The sequence below is a fragment of the Lonchura striata genome, chromosome 9 (genome assembly GCF_046129695.1).
Source record: "Lonchura striata isolate bLonStr1 chromosome 9, bLonStr1.mat, whole genome shotgun sequence".
Taxonomy (NCBI): Eukaryota; Metazoa; Chordata; class Aves; order Passeriformes; family Estrildidae; genus Lonchura; species Lonchura striata.
This window is the reverse complement of record NC_134611.1, coordinates 17,214,344-17,241,336: the sequence shown is the minus strand read 5'-3', so window position 1 is coordinate 17,241,336 and position 26,993 is coordinate 17,214,344. Positions and strand designations below refer to the sequence as shown.

General features: G+C 39.5%; 1 protein-coding gene across 13 annotated transcripts in view; it reads right to left on the bottom strand.

Moving 5' to 3' along the window:
• The window catches only part of ADGRL2 (adhesion G protein-coupled receptor L2), a 155,504-nt gene that overhangs the window by 69,471 nt on the left and 59,040 nt on the right, over positions 1-26,993 (bottom strand). For all 13 annotated transcript variants that reach the window (XM_077785409.1, XM_021527154.2, XM_077785414.1 and 10 more), the window contains exon 3: positions 1,890-2,103. In XM_077785409.1, coding sequence (XP_077641535.1) covers positions 1,890-2,103 — 214 coding nt within the window. The remainder of the gene's footprint in view (positions 1-1,889; positions 2,104-26,993) is intronic.

Genomic DNA, 26,993 nt, shown 5'->3' with positions numbered 1-26,993 from the left:
AGCAAGACAAGACTCATCTTTTCTACCTAATGACAAGATCTAAGAAAAAAAACTATGAAAGCAAACTTCCAAATTGCTATAAATGTCAGACAAAAATAAAAAGCAAAGTGTCAAATGATCTTTGTCATTTGTTCAGACAAACAAAAATGCAAAACTCTTTGAACATAGATAATCTGAACCAATGTCTTACATGTGATCATAATTTTATTTTAATGTTGAACAAAGCATAAGAGTAGAAGATGGGGGAAGTTCAAAAATACATTTTGCTTTCATATATTTACAGCTGATTAACTGAAAGGGAAAGATTGAAATTTCAGCTTTTCAGTAACAGTCTAATGTCACTTCAAGCAAGACTGTGCCTCTACATTTGTCTCTGACTACCCTAATCTGTATATTTCCAGTGAACATAAGGAAGACTTTGATCAAAACACAACATGCATTTTACACAACAAGGAAGTCTACAGAGCAGCACTACATTTACAAAAGCAATTGAAGGTGGTTTCAAAGGGAGTTGACAGATTAGAGGATGATGACACTGCTGCTGCAGTCTCGATGGAAATCCGGCTTGATCTAATTAACAACTACGAACTCGAACCACAAGAAGATAATTCAAACATGATTTAAAGAAGTTATATTACCTTTTTAACAGTGTAGCAATGGAGGCTTTCCCTTATTGATCACAAAACAAGCCACAGGTTCAACACAAAACAAGAAATAAAAGACCCGATATCCTCAATTTACCTCCAGCATTTGAAACTGAAGGCTGAGATTCAGCCCAAATATTAGACTACAGAAGTAGAAAACATCTGCATATTCACATAAAAATGATAAAAAATTGTAAGAGTCCCACTCATGACAACTCCAGTAAATCAGTAAATCAAAATGGAAGGCTATTTTTAAGAGGTGACTATGTTACTAAGTGTTACCATGTTCAAACAGAACAGAGGAAATGGAGCAGAGAAGGCAGGAGGACAAGTTGCTTATTTCATTTGACACATCTGTGTACGGGCACCAGAAAGCTTTCAGGTTATTCCCATCCCCTTTTTGTTCAGATTCCTCACCCTGGGAAAATGGTACTGGGAAGAAAACTTCCAACCAATGCTGAACTCATTCAGGCTTTTAGTTTAATCCAGTAGCAATGCCAGCGACTTCTTTGTGCTGACATTTCCACAACTGTCAGTAGGAGGTGACTGCTGTGCATACACTACACAGCCTTTAGCACAGAACTTTCTGTGAATCTGAACCCTCACGCACCTTTTGTAATAAAAATACTTTTATTGGAGGCTGGGGACATGATTTAGAGGTGGAATTGGCAGCACCAGGCTAATTCAATGATCTTAAAAGTCTTCTTCAACCTCAATGGTCTTATGATTCTTGGTTGGTTCTTCTATCTTCTCTGAATGTCAAGCACTGTCACTAACTTGTACTTATATGCACATGTATGTTTGTACACACATGCATAATGACATATAATCATCCTGGCATGCAATCATTCTGACATTTTCCATTGGAGGGAACTACTATTAGGAACTACGGCAGGGATTTACTGCATTTACTGAAAAACACAGCAATCATTCGGAAACATTCTCAGGGCTATTTGATCCCCTGAAAGACAAGGAGATGGGGAACTCCAAAAAACTGAATTGTTTCATTCTCCTTGAAATTATCTTCCTGCTTTTTCATGGTTTGTTTACAGAATTAAAAAACCCTAAAACCTCTAATTGCAGCTGGTGGTTTTTATTTCCTTTAAATATTATTAGATAGAAACGATACAACCTGAACAGCAAAGTGGCAATAACAACTCAACATTACTTACAGTATATACCTCTCTCTGTATTAATGCAGGCATTTTTCCTCGTTAGTCCTGACCACGATATGTACATTTTTACCTTTGTGTCATAATTTTGTAGGCATCTGGAAGGAAGCATTCTGTGTTCTCCATCTGGAAAGGGTCAGCATCACAGATCTTGTCGTCTGTCCGTCCATAGTTGGCGCTTTCTATCATGATAACATCGCTGCCCGGACACCGCAGGTCGATGGAGTAGCCTTCGCAGGAGAGCTCCCTCCTCACCAAACCAAACGGTAGCGCTGCTCTGCTGAAACCTGGGGAAAAACAAGGACAAAATGGCATTGAGCCTAAAGGATACACTGAACTGGACTATTTTTCTGCCTCATAAGCAGCAACTGTCGTGTGCTAAAGGAAGTGCACCTTTACACAGTTTGACCTGGTACCATGTCAAGTGTGGCATCTTTCATGGAACCGTCACATCCCTACCATGGCTGATGTGTCCTTAATCTGGGAAAAGAAGAAATTCCTTTTCACTGCTTCTAATCTGGGCAGGGCAGACAGTGGTGCCTGTCTGCATGGCTACACTGCACGTTCCAGTTTCCACCTCTTTTCTCTCAGCTTCTGGCTCTGCTCCTTGGGCACAGTCAGACAGACCATGTCTGGAAGCGGGAAGCAGCAGAGCAGGCAGGATTGGCAGAAGTGATTTTAAAAAAGAAAACAATACAACCACAAAAAAGCCCAAAGTTTAGTTCCAACTTCCAACTTCATTAGTCTTTTTTACTTTGTCTCCCATTCTCCAGGAAGAACTGGTTACTTTTGCTTAGCTATTTTGTGACCTCAGCATGGACATGATCCAAATATACATGCTGACACTTCACCTACTTAAACTCCAGTGCTCCTTACTGTCTTTTACATAAATTTAACTACATACAGATAGGATTTTGAAACAAATACAGGAATTAGCAGTACCAAAAATCACAGTGTGTACTGCATAAAACCTCTCCATCTCTCACAAAATACATGCAATTTTAATATTTAGTACTTTTTTCTGCTTAATAGAATTCCTAAACATAAGTAACTTCTCCAAGGAAGCAGAGTAAAATACTTTAGAAACACAACAAGGTTCAGCTATTCATCCAGATGCTTTGTCTTTTTGTGACATTTTTTAATGCAAAAGAATATATTACATCAGACTAAAAGTATCTGCATACTACAGTTTCTTGTACACAGTTAATGATTCATTATTATTAAACAGTATTTCTGTTTCTTACAAAATTGTGTGACTTTTGGAAAACTAGCTGGGCAATATGGCAGTGCTAAAAGCCTATTTGTTTAAAATACTAAATCCTGAATTTTCAAAAATGCCTTTATAATACAGTAACACAAGGCCATTAATATTTCTGTGCAGGCTGTTGGGAGACCAGTTATGACAGCAAAGAGAAATAGCTGCTACGTATGGAAAGTTGGAGCTCTGTGGTTTTTTTTCTTAAAAAGTATGATGCACTGGAAGAACCAAGGAACCAAGTACCAAAAAAATTCAAGAACAAATTGAGATAACCCCTTGATAGTAAATTTTTCCATGAACCAGAGGCTATCACTTTTTCTATTGAATTCTGTGTATTAAAACTCACACTATATGCAGATGACTATCTGTTAAGATGGCTAAAGTTTTTTATAATGACCACGCAAGTATAAGGATGTGGCTCCCTGGCAGCCAGAGCCCATCCTTCCATCCACCCCTCCTCTGCCTGCACATTCCTCGCACCAGCAGCAGCTTTTTTACAAATTGTGTAATGAACTTAGGCCAGGGGCTGCTAACCTCCCTCTACTGCAGGCAACTGATGAGGTCCCAGAGGACCAGGTCTTTGACTGGGCATGAACTTGCCCAGAAGGAGAACAGCTGGCCAAAGCCCAGTGACCAGATCTGCCTTTATATTTTGTAAAACCATATACCACAGGAAACCAATACTGTTACTTGGCCAGTATGCTTCAGTATTTGTTAGTAAGGGAAGGAGTCACAGTGCTGTGGAAAGCATCAAGTTCCATCTCAGATTCACTCCTGGCCCTCAGTGTGGCTGCACATACCATGAGCAGTAACAAACACTGTTATTAAAGGCTTGCTGAGGTGTCATGGGCTGAGAGCTGGCAAGAGCTGAAACACAAATCCATCACATTAATACCCTGCATGTTCCTCCCATGCAGCAAATGAATACAATGAAGACAGAAGTAACTCACAGCTCAGTGAGGGGGCGAAACAGGCACAGGGAGGGGTACATGCTCATCCCTCCAGCTGGCAGCAATGGTGCCTGTATCTCCTGCACTCAGCTGGGATTCCATGGCCTGCAACACTGCCATGGCCTGCCTGGAGGAGTCCCCTCCTCCCAGACCTTCTGAATTTCCATCAGCAAGAAGGGGAACAGCACCTACAGCTGTCCAAAGAGGTGTTTGCACCAGGGCAGGAGGGAAGGGGCATGGGGTACAGCTGCTGAAGTGTCAGTGGCTTCATGTACAGCAGCAGCTCAGGATAGTTATGGGGCCACACGCAGCTCCCTGTGACCAGCACTGACCCTTACTGTGGATCCTGCAGCACAAGCTCCACTTCTGCTAGGAAATACTCTGAATTCAAACACAAGACTTCTGCAGTTTTGCTACAGAGAAATCAGCAGCCTGCAAATCTTACTTCATCATCTATGGCAACTGCTATAACGACTATGAATGTGTTTTATCCTGCAGTTTTTCCCCCTGCAGGCATCCACAAGAAGTTCTGTATCAGGACAAACATTAAAAATACTAGAGCAAGGTTAGATCACTTTGCAGGCAACAGAGGACACATCTGAGATTGCAATGTAGGTCTTACATTGCAAAAGCAGCAAGCAATAAAGCAAAACAATGCAGTATGTGTTAGGTGGGAATGCTGCTCTAAGGAATCTCTGTGGCGCAGAAAGAATTTTAACTAAATAAAATAAATAAATTTGAAGTCCACTAGCAGGGCTACTATGATCTTTATGCTGAAGCTTTATTTGTAATTTTTTCCTATCACCAAAGAAAAAATAAGTATATCAACAAGCAAAGTGTAATTCAATCCATCTTGCAATCCTGACAATCGAAGAAAGAACTTGTGGGAGGCCCTGTAAGCGAAAAATCAATATTGCAGCTTTGTGCCGTGCAAATGTGAATACTGCCAAATAGCAGTGCTTAGGATAAAATGAACTGTTTTGCTCCATTTTCTCCTCTCTGAACAAATGATTTTGAAACGACAGCTTTTTTTTTTGGAGCCATAAAACGTCAAGCAATAACTCCCTGCGCTTTAGGCAAGTGATTGGAATAAATACCTCTTGGCAACAGGTGCAATGACTTAGGACTGAAATTCATTTACATTCAGGAGATAATTCCCGATAAACAGATGCACTGCCACAGGATGGAAGTGTGAACAACCGGCATCTGAATGCTTCAGCATCATTCCAGCGTTTTTTAGACCGAAGTATGTGGCTCTGTCAATAATTACTGTTGTCACCAGTAACTTTGTATCTCCAATGCAATTCCTCGTGAGTATTTTCCAAACCGAGCCGTATTAAACCTGCTGCTTTCCTCACCGAACCTCGAACAAACCTACTTTGTTTGGCTGTCCTCCGGCAGCTGACATCGGCATTCCTCCCGTTCCTGCTCACTGCTCCCAGGCAGACAGACTGTGCCCCGCTGCCACCGCTCCTGCTGCCTGCCCAAAATGCTCCCGGCTGCAGAGGCCTCGCTGCTGCCTGGCCTGGACTGCAGCACAACCTAAATATTAACTCAAATAAGCGTCTATTACCTCACGCAACATATGCTGCCTCTGATTCACTCATGCCTGTGTATATTAATCACTGCTGTATGCCAATTTTTAATTTATGTTTTCTTTTTAATGGAAGAAGATTAACACCTAAGAAGAAAAAAAGAAAACCCATTTTTTTTCTGTCCTGCTGACCGTTTTGATTATAGAAAAGCTTCCTGGCAAACATATGTTTCCTGCACATTTTATCTGTTCTCAAATTAGTTGGGTGCAGGCTCCTTATTGAAAGGAGCAAATGAACTGCTTTTGTGAAATCTCATTGCTAAGAAAAAAAGGTAGAAGGGATGTTTAGTGGCAATATACATTCTTTAATTCTTTATTGATCAACCCATATAAGAAAGACAAACTGAAAGGAAAAATCACAATCAAAATCTCTCCTCTGATATTTTAGTCTATGAAATGAAAATACAAGTTCTGTACAAGAACTGTAATTCAGAATCATGTTCTGGAAATGTGGTAAATTCAAATTTGGCTAAAAAAAATTAATTTAGGTTTGCAAAGCCTTATTTACCATTCCACTGTCTTGGTTCCTTCAGAGAATCTATTTCTCTTTACAAAGGTAACCTGAATTTGTCAAAGCGCAAAGAAAAGTTAATAATTCACAGCATCCTGCCCACTAGCATATCATCTTTTTGAGCTGTCAATAATAAGAGAGTGTGCTAAGTTTGGTAGATAAAAGCAAAAAGGCACCACCATATTTGAATGTTCATTGAATACAGAGGAAAAACAGTGGAATGTAAACAGGCTAACATCAGTATTCGACATCAGAAGCAAGGAACCTTTGATTAAAACTTAAAGCACAGAGAAAGTCAACATGGAAGTATAAAATTATTTCAAAGAATGAAGATACTGGAAGAACTGAGAATCCAAAACAAATCTCTGCAGAAATAGATATATGTCTCTGTGAGCAAGGAAATATTGCTTCTTGTGTTATTTGGCTGTAACAGAAAGGTCTTTTGAAAAGAGCACATCTTTTCAAACAGAATGTTTACAGTTGTCTCTTTCACAATCTCTTTTATTTTACCATATCGTGCAACATGATGATTTAAGTTCTACACGAGATGAAGTGATGTGTCCTGGGCAGCATTTCAATAATATATGTTTAACAAACGCAAAGCCCAATGAAAACTGTGCTGAGAATTCTCTCCCTCTCCATTGAAGTGCATACATGCACACACGGGAGGGTGCACGAAGACAGCTGAACACACTTTGCCATCTGAAAATCATGCAAATGCTCAACACGGGCGCCTCAAAGCTTTTGTAATTCCTCAGACAAGTCCCAGCATCCTGCAGTTTCTAAAGAATCCCATGAACTCTGTCAAGGGAGACTTCCCCCTGTCTCTCAGCACTCTGTATTTCACACAGACAAGCATGTTATTTTGTTAAACAGCTTTAAAATTATCCAACCTTGGTCAACAGAATGCTACTAACTACTACAAAAGGCAGAGGCAATTTAAATGACAAGTGTGCTTTCTCATTCTATCTTTGAAGGAAAAAGTCATTCTGGCAAGCATGTCTATTAAAAGATTACATTGGCACAGTAAGAGCTTCTGACAGTGCACAGAGGTCTGGAGTTCACAGCACTCGGCTCCTCTTTCAGGGAAACCCAGCAGCCTGCACAGCCAGCCTGTGCTGCAGCCCAGCACACAAAACCCCACTGTTCTGTCGGGGTCAAATTAGGCAGGAAGTGATCATTTCAAAAATATCCTCCTACAGCTGGATTCTCTACCATTTGATGTATGTCAATTAAGATGTGGAATGGAGCAGACATTGGGAGAAAAGGGATTTTTTAGTGAAGGAAAACTATTTTCTACTAAGAGACACCTCCCTCATTTTTTTTTAACTCATTCATAAAAATGGGATTATCTCAAAACAAAGTACATAAATGTATCTCATTATGTGAACTTTAACAAAGAGGCACAGAGTCCTAAAGCACAGACCTGACCATTTAAATAACACTGAAGCCAAGCAACTTCTTAATTGAATAAATAAGCTGTAAGGGGAGAATCATAACACTGGTTTCTAGAATTCTGCTTCTCAGACATTTCATATTTCAATTGCATAACTAAAATCTGGAAGCCCGTCTCTTAAAAAATGGAATATGAATTCCTATCAATAAAAGCTTTTAGAAATATTAAGTAACTAGTGAAGGCTTTTAATAGTATTTTTTTACATTTTATTTGAACATGATTTAGCCTTTTAAAAAATTAAAATTTTAAAAATCCTTGACAAGTTTTAATGCTTTTCAAGATTCAGTGTGAGCAGCAAAATTAAAACTGCATGTAATTTTCTGTAATTATATACTTAATATTCAGTATACATAAACATAAAGTACGTATGTCTGCTTAATGAGATTCAGAAGAGAAGCCAGAGTTACACCCTCTGACTCACACCAGAACGGGTCCTGCCTTCCAGGTTCACTGAAACTTATTACAATTTTCCCTCTATGTTTTCAGTCTCCATGCAGTTCTCAAATATAACCCTGTGAGGCTCTCTTCAGCAAAAAAAACCGAGTCAGGGCTTACCTACTTTCTGCACCTTGTTAAATGATTCAGCAAACCTAAAATGAGCAGCAGCATCTCAGCCTTTTAATCTAACAGCGTCGATCCTTCCTGTGTACTGCTGGCAAGGATCTCATTTAAATTCTCCCAAACAGCTCTCACCCCTCATTCAGAAGGGCAAGAATGTGTCTCTCTGAGCCAGCAGAATTAAAGGGTTTTTTTGATTGTGTTTTTGTAAGGGTTTGGGTGCGTGTGGGGAGAGTGTGTGCACCTCAATAGCAGGAGAGAACAGAGGACAGGGATGAGTGCTACACTGCCAGACCTGTAGACCACAGGCCTTCAGTCACCTGGAACAAGAACAGCCAGACTGCAGCCATGCACACATCCCCACATTAGCCCAATATGTCTCGACCCTGCTTTGAAAGAGATAGTTTGGTCTTCATGCCCATTTAATCCTTCACCTGCCTGCTGAGGCTGCCATTAGAGCGCTAATTAATGCTAAACTGTGAAAATGGGCTTCTGCACTTTGAATCCAGCCACACTGAAACTGGAGAGAAACCACTAATTCCTTTAATGAAAGTCACCAAACCAGAGCCTGGTTCCTGGCAGCATTTTAGCAATGCCTACATATGGCAGATGGAAACCATGTGATCTAAACATGAAAATCTAAATATCTAATGTAAAAATACATGTTCTTCAGTTCTCACTTAGCACCACACTGTATTCTCATATGCATGCACCTTTCCCATCCCTTTCAGTGGAGCTGTATGCATGAGAGCAACACTGTGCCCTCTTGATCTAAAATTATCCCAGTTTAAAACAGTATTCCTCTGCCAATGGTATTTCTTTTCTTTTGCCAGCCAGATGTCTGTTCTCAGGCTGCAAGGATCTCCTTCCTTTTTTCCTTCACATCATACACACTTGATCCTCTGCCAGCTCACAAAAAGCACTCTACCCTTTTCTTTCTTGCCATTAAATACACTGCATCTTCAAAATTTCTCTAGGCAAGTAAGTCCCATGGTCTTTGTAAACCCGCCCTCTGAAGGTTATCTCCAGTTTACCTACTGTGAACTCTCTGAGCACACCACCTGTCAGGAAGGAGAAGCTTCTGAATCAGAAACAACCTCTTAAAAAGGGAGGTAAGACACACAAAGGCTGATGTGTCAGAAATGTTGTGTCAACAGGATTTCCCGTTGAATTATTTCCTCTGCACAGGATACTGGTAGCAGAATAAAAATAAATATTCTTTTATTTTCTATAAAAGTGTATCTTGACAACAATTTATATTTCCAGTTGTTGCAATCATTTTTTGATTGGAAACCATGTGTTAAGGAGGGGTAGAGGAAGAGGAAGAAACGGGAATTTCCATCATCAGTATTCAGAGTGGCAGCTGACAAAAGAACTATTTTCTTCCCATCGTTAAGAAACCCAAAGCCTTGTCACCTCAGAGGCTGATAGAAGCCATGCAGAGATGTATCATTTCCTTGGGAATATGTGCATTGGTGAAAGCCAAATCATCCCAGCAGGTGACATACTGGGTGCTAATAACAACCCTTAGTGTCCTGCGTACATCACCTTCTTAGAAGGCTATACCCTAACCTATATAAGAAAGTAAAACATTTAATCTCATTAAGATACCTGAAGATTCTGACTCATTTAAAATAAGACATTATTCTACAACTGCCAGAGTTTAAAATACCAAATACAGCCCCAGTGCTAAAAAAATAACAGATTTAATTATTGTACAATTGATACCACATGGCAATATTTGAGATCACAACTGCAAACTTAAAAATGGGGCATTTTCTTGTTTTCAAACAGAATAATATATACATAAGAAATGGAATCAAGAAACAAGATAAGAGTTCATATATTCTCTCTTGTTTCAGTAAAATTATGGGGTGGAGTCAACTGTCACAGTATAATTTATAGGGGAAAAGTTAGTTGCTTCATTTTAATCATGGCAAGCTGCTTAAAGAGTGCTTATGAGCATGCAAATAGCACAGCAACCCCCTTCTTGTAAGTATAGCCCCAGAAACATTTCAGAGAACTCAGGGGTAGAAAGTAGAACCCTTGGAAACATAAAGGCAGGGCTCCTGCAGTTGAAATCAGAATATACAGTCATACCTTTTGAAAACAAGAAGAGCTATGTGATGAATGTACTTAAAGGTAAATGTGCCGTCACTTTAAATGTTCCCATAAATAGCTGGGAGACAAGAGTAGCATGCAATCTTGGAAAATAACTGTCAGAGTGAAAGGCTTTCTTCCTGACCTTACCTTCTATGAAATATTTGTGGATTTTTAAAATACTGTTATACAGAGGAGAGGGCTGTACCACACAGTTTTTACAATATACTTAAGGTTCTGTCACATTCTGTGAATCATGAAATAATTCTACATACATAAGAGCATCCTCTGAATAATAAATTGCATGAAGAAAGGAAAACTATTTCATTTTTTGTAAACAACAAGGTAGTTAAAAAACTCCTAAGGAATATATGCAGTTCTGACATGCTCCTTCGGCAGCAGGGAGTAAGAATGGCAACATGGGTACCATTTCCAGAGTAAATAAAGGAAACAGGTATCTTTTCCACTGTCAAACTGCTTTAAATGAACTGCGTATCCATATGCCTCATTGCAAACATGAAAGACAAGGGAGATAGAGACAGGGTAACTAAATTCCATTTGGACTCAAATTCAGGTCTTCTAAGTTTGAATTCTGGTTTTCAGTACTGGAATTTGTGTCCTCCTCACCAACCATCACAATGTGTATGGCAAGAATGCTCTCGGCTTTTAGAGAACCAGCTAATGAAGTCTCAAATGAAATAAATGAAAAATCAGGATCCCTGAAATCTCTAAGACAGTAACTAAGCAATTTTCCATAATCGTAAGAGTTCCATATGTAATACTATTTATATTAGAAAGTAACAAGAGGGATGAACAGACACTGTAGCACAACACAAAAAGGAAAACTTTGCATTTGCTGATTACTTCAATTTAGAAGCAAACATCTAATAGCTGAAACACTGTGTTTCCAAACCTCTGCATTGATCTTAATGCAACCCATAATGAAGGCAAGGACTAGGAAAGCTCTGCACCACACCCAGGAAAAAAAAAAATCGCTCTTAGGTGCTCAAATATAAACTCAAAACCAGCAAGATAGAAGTGCTGCACCATTACTACAGATGTGAAAGGTAATTTTCTCAGTAATTAATCTGCATGGTGCTTCACTGTCCCAGGTCAGAGTTTTCATTTTAAAAAACATCTTTCCCCACATATTTAAAGCAAGTATCTCAGGAGACAGCTGTGAAGTACAGAAGATCTGACTGCTCCACTTTTTTCTCCCAAAAGCACAGTGCTCTGCTGCTGCACTGGTCAGGTGTACAACGGGGGGAGGCTCCGGAGCTCGCTGCGGGCTCGGGTGCCGGGGCTGCAGCCAGGGCGCTCCGCTCTGCGCTGCTGCTGCCTTCTGCAGGCTGTGCTCTTCATCAAGGTAATTTCCATATCGAGCTCAGAGCATGATCAAAGTGGCCATTATGGCAGCGTAATTGAGGAGGGAATTGTTAATCTGCAGGGGATGCCAAGGAGGGAAGGAGAAGGTTAGGGGTGTCCAAAGGCGGCAGGAATGAGCAGGTGTTAGGGTAACTATTTAAATTAGGCATCCTGACACAATCATTTATAACAGAGGCTTTAGACTCCCTGGAAGGCACTGCAGGTGGATATCCTATCTATTCTACTCAGTGAGCAAACAGCATTTCTTTTGGTCCAAACAGTGACTTTAGGAAGTCTGCAGTACTGCAAAGTGAGCTGCATTTAATTAAACTACTCTCTGCAACTTATACAATGCTATAGCACTACTGCAACGCCTTTTCTATCGCTGCCACTGCTGAATCTGACCTCCAAATCCTTGCTGGGATTCAGCAATGCATGGCCCACTTTATCTTTAAATATACAATAAAGGCAATGTTTGAGCTCCAAAATCAAAAGGAACTCCATTTTCCACAACGGTTTTCACATACACAAGCCTCTAGAAGACTACGAGGGCCCTTTATGAATCAAATGCAAAATACAGAAATAGTATTATCTCCCACTGAATTGCTGTCACCTCTGAAGGATGTGTTGAGATCCAACATTATACAACTCTTCATGGTAGCAATTTTGTAATATTTTATCTACTTGAAAATAATAGGGAATTTTAGGTAAGCAGAATCTTAATTACCTCAATTAAGTTCTCATCCTGCATCACTAATATCATTGGGAGCTTTGTCATTAACCTCAGTGAGTGCAGGACAGATTCTTTAGAATTTAACCTGGATACTCAATATTCTTGTTCTAATGAAAAATGCATTAATGAGCTTCATTAGACTACTCAATTTTAAAGAAGCATCTTCCCCCAGCAGCCAGGCTCCCTCAACAGCCTAATGGGGCACTGGTGCATGAGTGAGCCAGGACCTGACACAAAAAGTGTTTAGGTCACTGTAAGTCTTTTTATTGACTCAGTGAGCTTCACATTCAGCCCACCATGGGAAGACCAACACCTATTGACTCACTTCAGGAACTCCCTGAGGTGGAGATGCTAAAACATGTATACACTTTTGAAATTAAAACTGGAGTGCTACAGCTGAAAGACTGTATGTAGTGAAATAAACACAATTAAAATAAGAAGTCCTCCCTATAATTAAAAAATGACACAAGTTTTCTACATAGTCTGTGCAGAGGATCCTCGATGCATTTCAAACACTACCTTTTTTCCAGTCATCTACTGGAACATATTATGGGAAAACCAGTGATCTTCTGTGACCTTCATTTTATTTTATTAAATGCAGCAGACTCCTCATGTTGAATATGAAATAAAAAATATGCAACCCAGGAAAGTACTTTGAGAAAAAATGCCCTTTGGAGGACCCAATTTCAATCTTGATGTATAATGATACAAATTTGCCAGTGACATTTGAATAAAAATCTCTATTATTTATATTATTGTGTTCAGACTTCTATTCTGAATTACTAAATTTAGAAGGGGCATTGAAGATCACTATTCAGTCAATGCTTTATAAACATGGGAAACACATATTTGAAATACATCTCAAGTTAGAACAGACTATTGTACTCCCCAACTTTAGCCACAATTTAGGAGATATTTTCTTTTCAAATAGCTATCCAACTGGTAGTAGAAAAAGCTCCCAAGTATCAAACTACACTCTTTGTTTACACAGCAGTGGCTGATGTATTGCTAATAAAGCCTTCAAGGAGAAAATAATGTGAATTGCCCGAGCAAGGGCAACTGACACTTGCAGATATTTTATCTTTCCCATAGCTATAAGGACAATTGAAAAGTATCACTTGTTGCAGTCCTTTGAAAAACTGGGTGGGGAGAGAAGGTTAGGAGGCCTAGTATTCCTGCTAGTAAGTGCAGATTAACAAGTCACCACCCAACATAACCTCTGCTGAATTTCAGTTATCTGCTGTCTGAGCAACCTGCCCAATGTTCCAAATGCTAAATACAGAGCCAAATTTGTAGCTGGTTTAGAGCCACATCAATGTGGGATAGGTGTAGCTGGTCGTAGCAATAATGTGGGGGTATTTAAATTTGGAAGGGAGGGGACTTATGGAAATCCTTCTCCCTAATTAAATCAGAGAATGAGAGTTTGAAGTGGTAAATAATAAATCACAAAGAATCCTCAATCTGGTTGTCAAGGAAACCAGTATGCCTCTGCCATAATTGCTGTGAGCCCAATCTTGCCCTTTTTGACATCAAGCCTTATCATGCATTCTGGTCAGAGACTGAGAGAGTGGCTTTTCTATTCCTCAGGCAGAGCTCGGGCTCGCCGGAGCGGGGCCGCACACGGCGGCTCCCGGCGCCATCCATCCCCTGCCTGCAGACAGGGATGGGGATGGATGGGATGGGATGGGATGGGATGGGATGGGATGGGATGGGATGGGATGGGGATGGGATGGGATGGGATGGGATGGGATGGGATGGGATGGGATGGGATGGGATGGGATGGGATGGGATGGGATGGGATGGGATGGGATGGGATGGGATGGGATGGGATGGGATGGGATGGGATGGGATGGGATGGGATGGGATGGGATGGGATGGGATGGGATGGGGATGGGGATGGGGATGGGGACGGGGATGGAATGGGGATGGAGATGGGGAATGGGGATGGGATGGGGATGGGATGGGGATGGGGACAGGGATGGGGATGGGATGGGGATGGGATGGGGACGGGATGGGGACAGGGATGGGGACAGGGATGGGATGGGGACGGGATGGGGACAGGGATGGGGACAGGGATGGGGACAGGGATGGGGACAGGGATGGGGATGGGGATGGAATGGGGATGGAGATGGGGATGGAGATGGGGATGGGATGGGGATGCACCAGTGAGCTCCAGCACAGCCCCAACAGCTCCTCACTGGGACACAGGACAGCCAGCTTCATGTGGCACTGCACTTCCTGTGTTTACTGGGAAGGCATCCCTAATTTACTGCGCTAACATCTTCAGCCTGGTTATCTCAGCCTGTCACAAATCCCAGGTATTTCCAGTTTCCCCGTGCTCCTGCTCCCTTAAGCACTTCTGGAAGCAGGAATCAGCCATTTGTTTCACTCATGGACATGTAAGATGCTTATGAAAGAGATGAAGAGGGAAAGGGAAGTACAAGACAAATATGCTTTCAAAAGCACAACAAAATAGATTAAAAATTGACTCCATGCCAAGTCATTCAGATAGCTCAATGCATCATTGTCTTTCTCCTCTGAGATGATAATTAGCTTCTATAAACATATCCAAACTTGTTTTTTCCTTCTGTTTCTGGTGTAATCACACATGGCCACTGGACAAGCACCAAACTTTGAGCATAAGCAATTCTCAGTGCTTCAACATCAGGAAGGCCAAAAAGGAGGATAACTATATTAGTGTCTCTATCTCATCCTTCAAGAAATCCTGAAGCAGATTTTAGAGGAAGTATCTTCAAAGTAAGGAAATAGGAGGAACAACGGGCATGTACATTATGTTCCCAGCTGACTTTAAGGAAAAGAAAATCTAGAGACACAGGGAAGAATTGTGAGAACAAAAAACAAAAAACAAACAAACAAACAAAAAAATAACCCATAAAAACTCCCTTTAAGAACTACAGAGAGAAAAAAAACTACCAGAAAAATTTCCTGTATATTCTTCTTTGAATCTTCTGCAACTAATTGACTGCTTCCTTGCTATTTTACCAATGGATAAATCTTCTTTTCATTCTTAATCTGTTCCAAGCAACAATCACTAAAACCATTCCCTTTAATATCTTTTTATAAATTTAATGTTAGCAAAACATGTTAAAAGTAGTAAGACTGATACACCCTTGTGATTTCAATCCTTTGCTATACACCATTCTAATGATCTTAATTTCTTTCAGTATATAAACAATACAAAAGATGCAGCTCAGGATTCAAGTTTCAGTGGGACACTGGAGATACTCACTACATAATTCCAAAACTTCATCTCAACACCCCATTTGGGTAAAGGAAATTTACTAATTTATTTTTATTCATTTTTACTGAAAGGGGTGTGTTAACAGCATTTTCATCTGTCTGCTCAGCTACTACTCAGAGATGGCTATTTAGTTTTATTGACTCTAGCAAATGGCATCTTTTTTGTTAGGTTGGTAGATAAACCAAACATCTCAGCAAAACATATGGTATGACACAGTTTTTCTGCTGTAATATTCAATTATTCAAACATTAACTAAGGACATTGGTAAAATCTTTTGTTCAACAGATCTGTAGACAAGTAGTGCATAAAAAGCAACGAATGTTTGTTCCACAGCAGGCTCAATCAAAGCAAACTAAACTCTCCTCCAAACCTAATCCAAATCCCTTCCATATTTTTCTTTCAAGGAAATATAATGCTGGTATTTGGTAGCTAAGAGAGTTTGAAGTGAACTTTGACCTTTGTTCCAAAATAATTCATAGTTGCAGAGTATCGTGAGATAATTCAGGCTGAAGTGCATTCCTGCCTCTTATATGCTCAAAATAGTCTTTAATCCAAATGCTTCTTACAGCTATAAAACTTAAATCACATATAGGAAGAATTATTCCTACATAATTTAAGAACTGAAGCCCCTCTAGCTGTCATCCCAGTTAAAAAGGTACAATTATGGATTAGTTACAACCAATTAGAATAACACACATTACTCTCTGTATGACTGTATATGCCTCTAAAACTTGATTGCCTTACAAAAATAAAAAAAAAAGATAATAAAAGTTTCCATCAGAAAAGATAATACAAAAGTAAATGATTGAGCCATTTGAGTATAAATACATTCATTTGCAAAATACACATGTACATCCATCAGAAGAAAAACAGGCCTGTAGCTGATTTACAGATAATTTACTACAGCACACTGTTACTACTATTTCATTCTTATTTGAAAAATTAGTCTGAATTCCTGAGCACAATGACAGGAACCAGTTTATTTTTATGTCTCTTGCCAAATTTCAGTGATCTTGAACCTTTAGGGCTAAACATCTCTGTGACAATCTGTTTTTATCATCCAAGAGTTTCACATACTTCAAGACTCAAAGAATGGTGTCACTGGCTTTCCCAGTGACACATTATGCTGGGAAAGGAGTTCAATATTACCCAGGACCTGCTCCATCATAATCCACTGTGAAAAAAATACCTCTGTTTCTTCTGTTGGTAGGAAGCCATAATAAGCTGATATTTCTCCTCTGAACAATCTTCCAGGTGGCCAATTTGATTTGTCAATTCTTCAGAATTTTTATGTACTCTGAGCAGTATTCTATCCACTATCTTTTGTCTTCATCTTTTTGCTTAGACTCCTGCAATTTTGAACAATAGCTTTCAAACCTCTTATCCTCTATAACACTAAATTCTGGACTTCAATAAGCTTTGCTATTATGAGAAGAGTTTTTGTAGAGCATTATTGGCTCTTCTTCTGAATCCAACGTGCTACTCACACCGTATGAACTGAAACAGGCGGTTTGTCCTGGAGCTGAGGGAACCAAGGGCATCCCACCTCTGTCAGCGCCAGCCTGCAGCGGGCAGAGGTGGCATGAGCAGTGGAATGCTGCTCCTGTGCTTCTGCAAACGTCAGCTCACTGCCTGGCCTTCAGACACTCAAGAGCAGAGCAGCAGGGCAGCCCCGAGCTGAGCACTGCCTGCTGAGCACTGCCTGCTTTCCGAGGTTGGGCGTGGTAGCACTAAGCTGTAGATAAACACTTTCTGAAAAATTCTGAACTCAAATGCAATCTTAATATGTCCCTGCACAGCTGGAACATCCACAATTGTCTCCTGCTGTAGTTACGAGAAATGGTCATTAATTGTAATTGGCCTAAGCGACTTTTAGAGAAACTCTATCTCCAGGTTTCATCACCTATCTAAACACCCTCTTTTTGCCATTACCACAGACATTCCTCCATGAAGAAATACAGGCAATGTGTCCTGCATTTCCTCACAGAGTACCAACTATATTAGCAAAAAGGACTGGAACCAAAACAGGAATAACAAATTAAAGGCACTCTGAAACAAACTAGTTGTGATGCTTATTTATAGGCAACTTATTTATAGGCCTCTTTCTGCGAGAGCAAGGCAAGACTGAAACTCTAAAACAGCTAACTATAGTATTCCAAAACAGCTAACCATAGTATTTCAAAACAGCTAACCACAGTATTCCCCTTTGTGAAAGTTACAAAACATCAACTCGAGGAAAAAGCTCTGTGCACAGGACAATGTTCCACTGACTCCTTTCTTTCCCTGGTCCTTCTCCTCCCAGGTACCTGACAGGATTAGGTACAGTTCACAACCCCCAGTTGAAAACAAAAATTATCTTGGTATCAGATTCAGTATAAAAACATCCTAGCTGCACAAGACTGGTCATTTTAAAGGCTACTATGGCTAATGGTCTTGAAAGATAAAGCATTTCTCATTGTCATGACAATCCTACAGACTTATAAATTGGAAACCCTTCGATTTTTAAAGTTCTGTTTTAGGCAATTCCTGTTAGCCTTTGGACACCGAGTCTGTAACAAGCACAGGTGATGGCATGTCAGAAGACAAAATAAGGGTTCGCTCACCTCAGGAGCTAGTAAGAAGTTTTACGAGGCTTTCCCATCATCTTTCTTCACCTGCATAGCAATTAACGAGCCAGTGGAGCAGACAAAAGAGCTAAATTTGTGGTACCCTTGTTCAGTAGGGCTGCTGGAACTAGGACACTGAAGAACATCAGAGTGAAGGCAGTTTTACCACGAAAAAACAAATCTGGCACTAATATGAAATACCTGACAGTTTGGAGTCTAAAACTTGATCAGTTCTGAAGGTCTGTGCTTTATGAAAAGTAACCACTAAGACACCTGCAGAATAATTCAAAGAACTGGAATCTTGGATTCCTTATTTTTTTTTCTGAAAGTACTACATTTTTTCTTAGGCTTGCCAAGTTTTAACAAGTAGCCTTAGAAAGGTGTTGATTTAGTAAACAAACATACAAAAAATTAACTTGTGAATTATAAGTACTTGAAATGGAATCTGCTGTGCCCACAATTCATATTAACATGGTAAGCTCTCACAGAATGCCTTTTCAAGGAAAGAAATAGATTCCTTGTGTGTTCAAGTATAGAGCCATAAACCATATGAGACCCTATTTATTTCAAATTTCCCATGATGCCATTTACTCCAGCTTTTAACCTTTTATGTGACATTGAGCTATTTTACAATCATAAAATAGTAGGAAAAAACGACCTGTTAATTTGAAAGGGACACATTACAACATCTCTCCCCGGCGCTATAATATTTTAATTTCTTTTTTCCAAGGGAAACCAGTTGGAAAGTGACCATCTGCTAGTCTCTTAGCACTATTGAAGCAAAGCAATGCACAGAATGTCCTCCTCTCCCAGAAAGAGTAGGACCATTAACTGAAAGGAATTTAGGATATTGTCATGTGAGTTTAACAGATTGATTAACAACAAAATTCAATCTCCGCTTCTTAAATTATTGTTGAATACACTTACTATAAGATGATGATATATAAGTGCTGCACATTGTATGACATCTAGAGCAGTATAAGAAATCTGAACCTTTCCAAGAAATAAATCAGTATTACCAAATTTCCTATGCAAATTGTGTTCTTCTATTTTGAGTGTTAGGCTAAATGCAAGCACACTTTACAAGTACAGTTCTATTTCTCACTTCAAAATACACAATGTGCTTTGGACACTGGGTAAGTTTTCAGTATCACTCTAAGGTTTTGAATATTTCAAAACAGTTGATAACGGCAGTGAAAGGAAACTCGACAAGCTCTCCATGCTGATAAATATAGAACTTTTTGGATGAGTAGAGCTCAATGGAGCCGTAATCTTGGCTGGCACCTGTACATGATACTATAACACATACAGCTAGAACTGCAAGTTTGTGAGAATAAATTAAATTAAATTCACATTCATGTTAGCACTTTAAAAGATGTTGTCAGTACAACTTGGTATGCATGCAAGCCACTGCACTTTTGAAAGTTTTACCCTTAATATTTAGAATTCAAGCACACTGTCTCTAAGGGTTAGGAGATACACTGGCTGCATCTTAGTTGGCCTTTATCCACATTATTCACATCTGTACCTCCTCAGCATGCCTAACTAAACTGCAAATTAGGCTGAAAATAAAGTAACTACACTTCAAATTGTTAAATTCTAAATTAGTTTATCATATCTGAATTGTGAAATATAGCAGATGTCAAACGCCCTTATCAAAATCTACTCCACAGTTGCTTTAAAGCTGCACTATATTTTACTTTAAAAGCATTTTTTCTCTTGTTCCTCCTCCTAGTCTCTCTCTCCCTATAAAAAAAACAATCAAGCAATTCAGGGATTTATACCAGAAGCAAAACACTTGCTAAATATAAAAGACAGTTTCTCGCTGTTTTATGGAATAAATAGATCTTTTTGATCAGCTATTAATGACATAGTAGTCATATCCATTTGCCCAATAAATGTGCAAGTCTTACTGCTTTCCTTATTTTTATTTATAAATTTCATAATGGCAATAAGGCACTTTAAACTGCATTTCTCAGGGAATACTGCACTTTGGGGACTGTTAAAAGTCATTTTGCCTTCAGCCTTTATCACCCTACGTGAGGTACAATAAACACTAAGAAATGTGCTTCCTATTGTGTGCCTTGTTATAAAGTTTAAGTCCAGCAATTCTCCTGTCCTTTCAGTTTGAATTTCCTTTCTTCCCAAGCCTTTCTCAGACATGTTCTTAGCCAGTCTAACTGATTCATCCTAATTTTGGATGACAGACTGGGTTGAGCAGTACAGGCTCAAGTTATGCAACAGGCTCATTCACATGGCTAAAACCTCACCTACTGCTTATTCCTTTCAGTTGTGGCTAGGGAGTACTGCTCACTCATAGGCTAGATTCTGGATCGTTTCCCCTAAAATATTCCAGAATTCCATAAGAAATTTCCTGTGCTCTTTTTCAGTGTCCAGTTTCCAGTAGCCCCACATTGCCAGGCTTCATTTAAGTCAAACAGACCTTGCTCATGATGTTTCTCAGGATCCAGAGCACACTTTTAATAGAAATCCAAGGAAGGTTGTACATCATTTATGTAATTTCTTTACCATGAGGTAAGACAATATAGTGGTATTTTGAAAGGTACAGAGAAAAGTTCTTATAAAGCAGTAAACTACAAAAGCTATTCAGAAGACAGTGATCCTCTAAGCTTGCTAGGATGCCATGCAGATGTTCAAAAGCCACATTATCTACAATTGCCTCGGTTCTTGGATTGGCTGAATCAGACACAAGGCCAGACACGACTACAAACTTGCTGTGAAGATACAATTGTTAATTCTCTACATGGCTCTAATACTCATACAAAAAGCCAAGCATGCACATAAATATGCATTTATTTGCTGTTATGTTAATTTTGTTTAAAAACATCAATAGTTGATAAGCCGAATAATGTGTGCAGTTTTGAAAGGCTTTGCAAACATAGATGTCTGACTTGACCTTATGACTGTTTTCTCCTTCAGGCAAACCAATATTATAACCAGAACAACATGAGAGGATGATCATTGTTGGGGAGTTGCTCACTGTGCCTGTCATACCCCGTTAATGCAACTTTGATTTGCCTTTGTTCTGACAGTAGCAAACAGCTGCTTGTAAATGAGCCACAGTCCCTGGGCTGCCTCCCATTATTCCACACTTTTGTTTGACAAGGTCACTTGCTGTGGGGATTTTGGGGAGAAAGAGTGTGCAGCCTATGGAATTAGAGTTAAACCACAGGCAACCCAGCTTGAATGCTCTTATTATATTTTTTTCATAGCACCAGCAAAGCAAAAATAACAAAGAGAAAATCTTTTACTCTGTGAGCAAGTCAAACTTTTCTTTTTCACAGTGTTCATTTCATAATCCTAAAACTATCTTACAAAAAGCAAGTCATGTTTGCATAAATCCCCTTTCATTCAAATCTTAACAGGATTTATATGAAAGATGTATTTAATTACAAAACAGGATTAACAAAAACAGATTAATATTGTTCTGTTCAGCCACTGCTACAATTCATCATGAGACAATACTGAGCTATAGCTAACAGCAACTTTGACAAACACTGCAAAACATGAAGAAACAATCTGATTTATGCCAGTTTTCACAGGAAATTGATTTATTTTTCATAGGAACCAAGGCACATTAGTCTTCCAGAAAGAAAAGCATCTCATAAGCAAATTATTGCTATGATAGCTGTCCATATAAGGGCAAGCAGACATTTCTCTGGCTGGAGTTTTATGATGCTGAATTAAACTATAAGATCAGTTTACAAAGATATTAGGCTAGTATCTGGTGCTATCAAATCATCCCTGAACCTTCATTTTCCAATTTGACCTGTGATCCTAAAGGCAGTGAAAGCTATCATTTAGGATAGCCTGTTTCTTTGTGACAACTGTTGCTTTTGAAGCCACGCATAAACAAGGAATAGGTAGCAAATATTCAAAGGGATGGTTGATGCCATGGAAGGAGACAGCCAGTGGCAGTCTGCAACCACAGATGAATCACTGCAGTGTGCTTTCAAAACTTACAAGTGAAGAGAAAAGAGCTACTGACTTTAAAAACGTCTTTCAGGCTCTTCAAGAAGGGTCACTGAAAACAATGAATGGAAATCAGTCCAAAAACCTCCCCCAGCAGCCTGCTAAGCTATTCCGAAGGGACAGTCCCGATTGTTCAGATTTTTATCTCATCAACCCAAAAAGTGACTGAGCTCTTCCTGCCCTGAATCGTTTGCTTCCTAGTTCTTTGTTTCACCACTGGAAGAAATGTCTTCATCACAAAGGCCTCTGCATCCGCATTAAAAGAAAAGCACGCAGACATTTCTGGAATCTTTGACTTAAAAGTTAAGTCTCCTGGTGTTCTCAACAAAAAAGAACAGATGACTGTTAGACAAGTTTACACATCTTCCCTGGACTCACTGAAAATGCTGACTGAGCTTAGAAAATTCGATTTATGACAATAGGATTGCGATAGGCAGCCTTCTAGCATCTTCTCTCTTCCAGCTAATTCATCTTGAATCGCACTCTCCACCACAAATCTGTCAATGTGCAGGTAAGAGAAGTCTTCCCAAGTTTCAGCTGGAAGTAGTTTCCCTTGTCAAATGCAAGTTCAAAATACGTAATTAGTGACATACCTAAAACATTCTAACCGAATTACACTTGAATTATCCAGTGCTAACAAGCAGTTATCAACAACAACAAAGTCTAATGATAATTCATGGTGACAACATTCACTTTCCAATAAAGCACCCTGAAAACACTCCAGTAGCTGACTGCCAGAGTGCAGGATGGGAGGTTGTTAGCCTCATTTGTATTCAAAGGCAGGCAAATCACTAAAGTCATTTACATCCTTCCATCTTTCTTAGTTCATGTCAACAGCAGGTGGTCTGTCGATACTACCTTTGAAATAAGTAGGTGGCTTAAATTGCCTTCAAATTTCAGTAAAAACCCTGAATTATAGAATAGACCGTGAATCTTAACTTTCCTATTTTCTTTGTGTGGGCTGTAATAGAACATGAATAAGTACAGCATGCACTTTGTTCATATTTAATCTACATTAAAAACTAAGTTTTGCACATAAATCTAGGCACCTTAATCTTTAGCAGTCGCAGACACGACCATTTATGAGCTCAGCAAAGTAAGTTACAGAAGTTTATTTGTAAGGGTTTGAGTAAAATCTGCAACAGATCACAAAAGATTTCTATAGATGATTTTTTTTTGTCTTAAAGCACACATTTTTTGGGATAAACAGATGAAGACTGACTCTTGAATCCTTCGATACATGTGTTTAAGTTTCCCTGCTGCTAGCCCACTGGGAACTACTTCTCTGAATAGATTACGTTCACTACACACTCCTAGGGACATATGTCTTCTATTTTTCTTTGTGGCATTGTGACTATTTCTAACAGTCAGTTTAAAAACACAAATGTCTGTTGTCAATCAGGACCAGTTTCTGATGAAGTGAGAAGAAACACTGCCTGAGACAAGAATCAAGGCCATCTTCATGCCCAAAAGAGTACACAGCCAGCAGTAAGCAACATCACAAATGTGTTAAACAAATCCAGAAGAGATTAAAGTAACTAAAACTAGCATTTGGTTGCTTTTCTTCTGTGATGTTTGCTTTCACATTTTGACAACTCCCTTAGAATTTGTGTGAAATTCAGTGTCCGCCAGAATTACTACTTTGATGTCTGCTTTCAAACTTCCATAAAGAACAGTGACTTTTGAAATACAGAGGTCAGTAAGAACTCTGCAGACTGTGCAGATTACGCTAAATTAACTCCTGTATTTTGGTCAGGAGGTGGAGAAAGCATAATACACTGTCGCAGTACCCCTGAAAACCAAAGCTTGGGTCAGTCCCCACAAATCCATTGCAAATTCAGAGGCTTTGTTCATTACCCTGCCTGGCTTCAGCTGAGCATTAGTAAAATATGACATGCGGGATTCACATGTAAAGGTCTGAATAAGATTTTGTTGCTAATAAATACACATATTTGTTTATACAATTGGGATTTTTCTGTGTGAAAAATGGTAAGGATGCTGAAGGTGTCCCCTGAGCTACTAAGCATAAGGGAGCCTGTACTTCACAACGAGTTAAAGATTGTTTAAAGACCAGGACAGTCATTAAGCTGTATTTACTGTCTAGACAGGAATAGCTCCACCTAACCATTCCCAAAGGTTGTTAGCATTTCTAAAAATTAAGCAGCAGCAGGAAAAGGTTAAGATCAACTTACTAATTAAGTTACACTCACAGAAATCTGGAGAGGGGAAGGGAATGTAAATATGAATAGCATCCCCCAGTCTGAGTTCAAATCCTTAAATACGGGTCTTGCTTTACAAAGGAAAACATTAGGACTGAGCAGCAGTGTGCAGTTGATGCCCAGACATAGGGCTGCACAAGAATTAGCCTGATTCACATACACTCCAAAGGGCTTCTTTTATCTAAGTTACTGGTAGACACAAGCAGTGTTTTTCTTTCCTTACTGTTAATCTGCAGTCATTGCAGGTAGAGTACATTCACTGCTCTTTCTTTGGTATTAAAAGGTGAATTCAAGATAACACCCAAACAATGTGGAATGTTCAAAGGCTAGTTATGATGTTAATTGTATGGTAAAAGCAGATATTTAGGTCACTTCCAGGGTGCTTAGCAAATTCCCAAGGGCACTTGATAGGAAAACAGAACTCCAAGGAGCTACACAGGCAGCAGGAGATAAAAGAGATCCCTTCTGGTGACAAGTATTACTCAGAAATTCCTGAGCAAGTGGTGAGACTGGATAGTCTGAGAGATCCCTCAGACTCCCGGGAGGGACAGAAGCTCTGCTGCTCTACAGGTTCTTGCAGGTGGAAAGGCTGAGTAAAGCTCAGAGAGGTCTCTGGTTTCTCTGCCCCACAGCTCTCCCTACACAGGACAGGCAGCATCGCTGGCCTTGTTTGCCTGCTGCAGATGAGAAGAGTCTGTTGATGCAACAATAATAATTTAAATTCTAATCCAAGGAATAACTGCATAAGCAAGGAATGGGAGACAAGCAGAGCCATCCATATCTCTGGAAACATAAATGATGAATGTAAATCAAATTGTTCAGAATCACTTAATTTTCCATTTAAATCAAAGTCCAAGCATTTAAATTCTCAGAAAGAAACCTATATTTAGATAATCAATTTATCCTTATTTACTTTTATTTTTTATCTGTATTTTTATTATAAAAGGATAACAGTGATTATTAACAAAACACATTGATAAACATAGACTTTAAACTGAATTTGCACTTCCCTTTCTCAATTTGTAGATCTACCTTAATGCTATTTCAATGGAGATTTTTACATTTTTCCTCTTTTCTTATATTGAAAAGAGTAAATAAGTACTATTTTTAAATTAAATGAGTATCAAAAAGATTTTATTTATTTATTTATGTTTACTTTTCTGGGGAAAAAAACAGACTGGCATTCTACTAAACACACAATTCTTCAAATCTTGGGCATTATCGTCACATAAATTAAGTTATCCAACTTGTTTGCATTACAAATGGAGATATTTAAAAAGCACTTTTTCTGGAATGAAAAAATGAATTGTTTGGGTGTGGTGATCAGGTCACACAAAATTTTAAAACCAGGTTAGTCCCATCCGCTCACTTCAAAAAAATTAGTAACAGATCAGAAGAAAAAAAAAATTACACTTTCACTGTTCGTAGATAACTTTAACTTTTGATGAAATTGTCACAGAATTGAAATGAACAGAATAAATGGAAACGAACAAAGAACTCCCAAACTATTTCTACACCTGCAGAGGACAGCACTATGCCTAAAGCTAATTTAGCACCTCCCATTCTTTTGTTCCAGAGCAAGTCAATGCTTTCACCATTCCTCTCGGAGAAAGGAACCGGTAGGGCTTGAACATTTCTCATTAAATGCAACCCGAGAAGTGCCCGCAAGGGAAGCCCAGCACCTGCAGGCGCCCAGGGCTGTGCCCGCCCACCCTCCCCGGCCTCCCCCTGCCCTTCCCAGGCACAGGGAGATGAACAAAAACACCTCTCCTGACATCACTTCTGCTAAGCAGACACTAATGACCTTTTCTGTTTTTTTTCCTTCCTCCTACTTCCCTGTGAGAAGAAGTTGATAATGAACTCCGTGTATGACACTGGCACTCTTACTGGGGAGAAATAATAAACTGCAATTCCACCTCTTCCCTGCCCATCTCTTTGGGCGGGTGGAATAATGGTGATGCCTACATTTTCTTCTCCACCTCCCTCAGAAAAAAGGTTAATAAGCCACTCAGCATTTGCTTTTCATGGAAAACAGTATGTCTGAATTAATTAGCATTTTCCAGGTAGAACGGTAATAGTATTTTGAGTGCTCAATACCAGGTTGTTCCAGAAACCTACCTCTTACAAAGCTGTAACGCAAAAGCAGTTGAGGATTCATTCATTTTAGGACAGAAGAAATTATTCTGGCTACAACTGCAGCAGTAACTTGGCCTAGAACTGACAGACTACTGCATCAAAACAGAAGCATGACCAGAGCTGAGTGACCCAGTTAGAAGCATTTTCTCTCCTCTGAGATCACTGACAGCGAGCCTTCGTGCTTTCGGACAATTTCTACTTGATCGAGGTTGGAGGATACATATCTAACATCAGGACTAGACCATTCTAGAACTGTATCTTGCAAAATTTCTTGTACCTCCCCCAAGCAAACCACTGACAGGATGGGCATGTGGACCCCTTCAACTTGGAGCTTTGGGTGGCCTGAGAAGAGATAATGTTTGTCTCCTATCAAGCACAGAAGACACTCTCCCAGTTTCCAGCTCCTGTGTGAGTGCACCTGCATGGGAGTATTTTT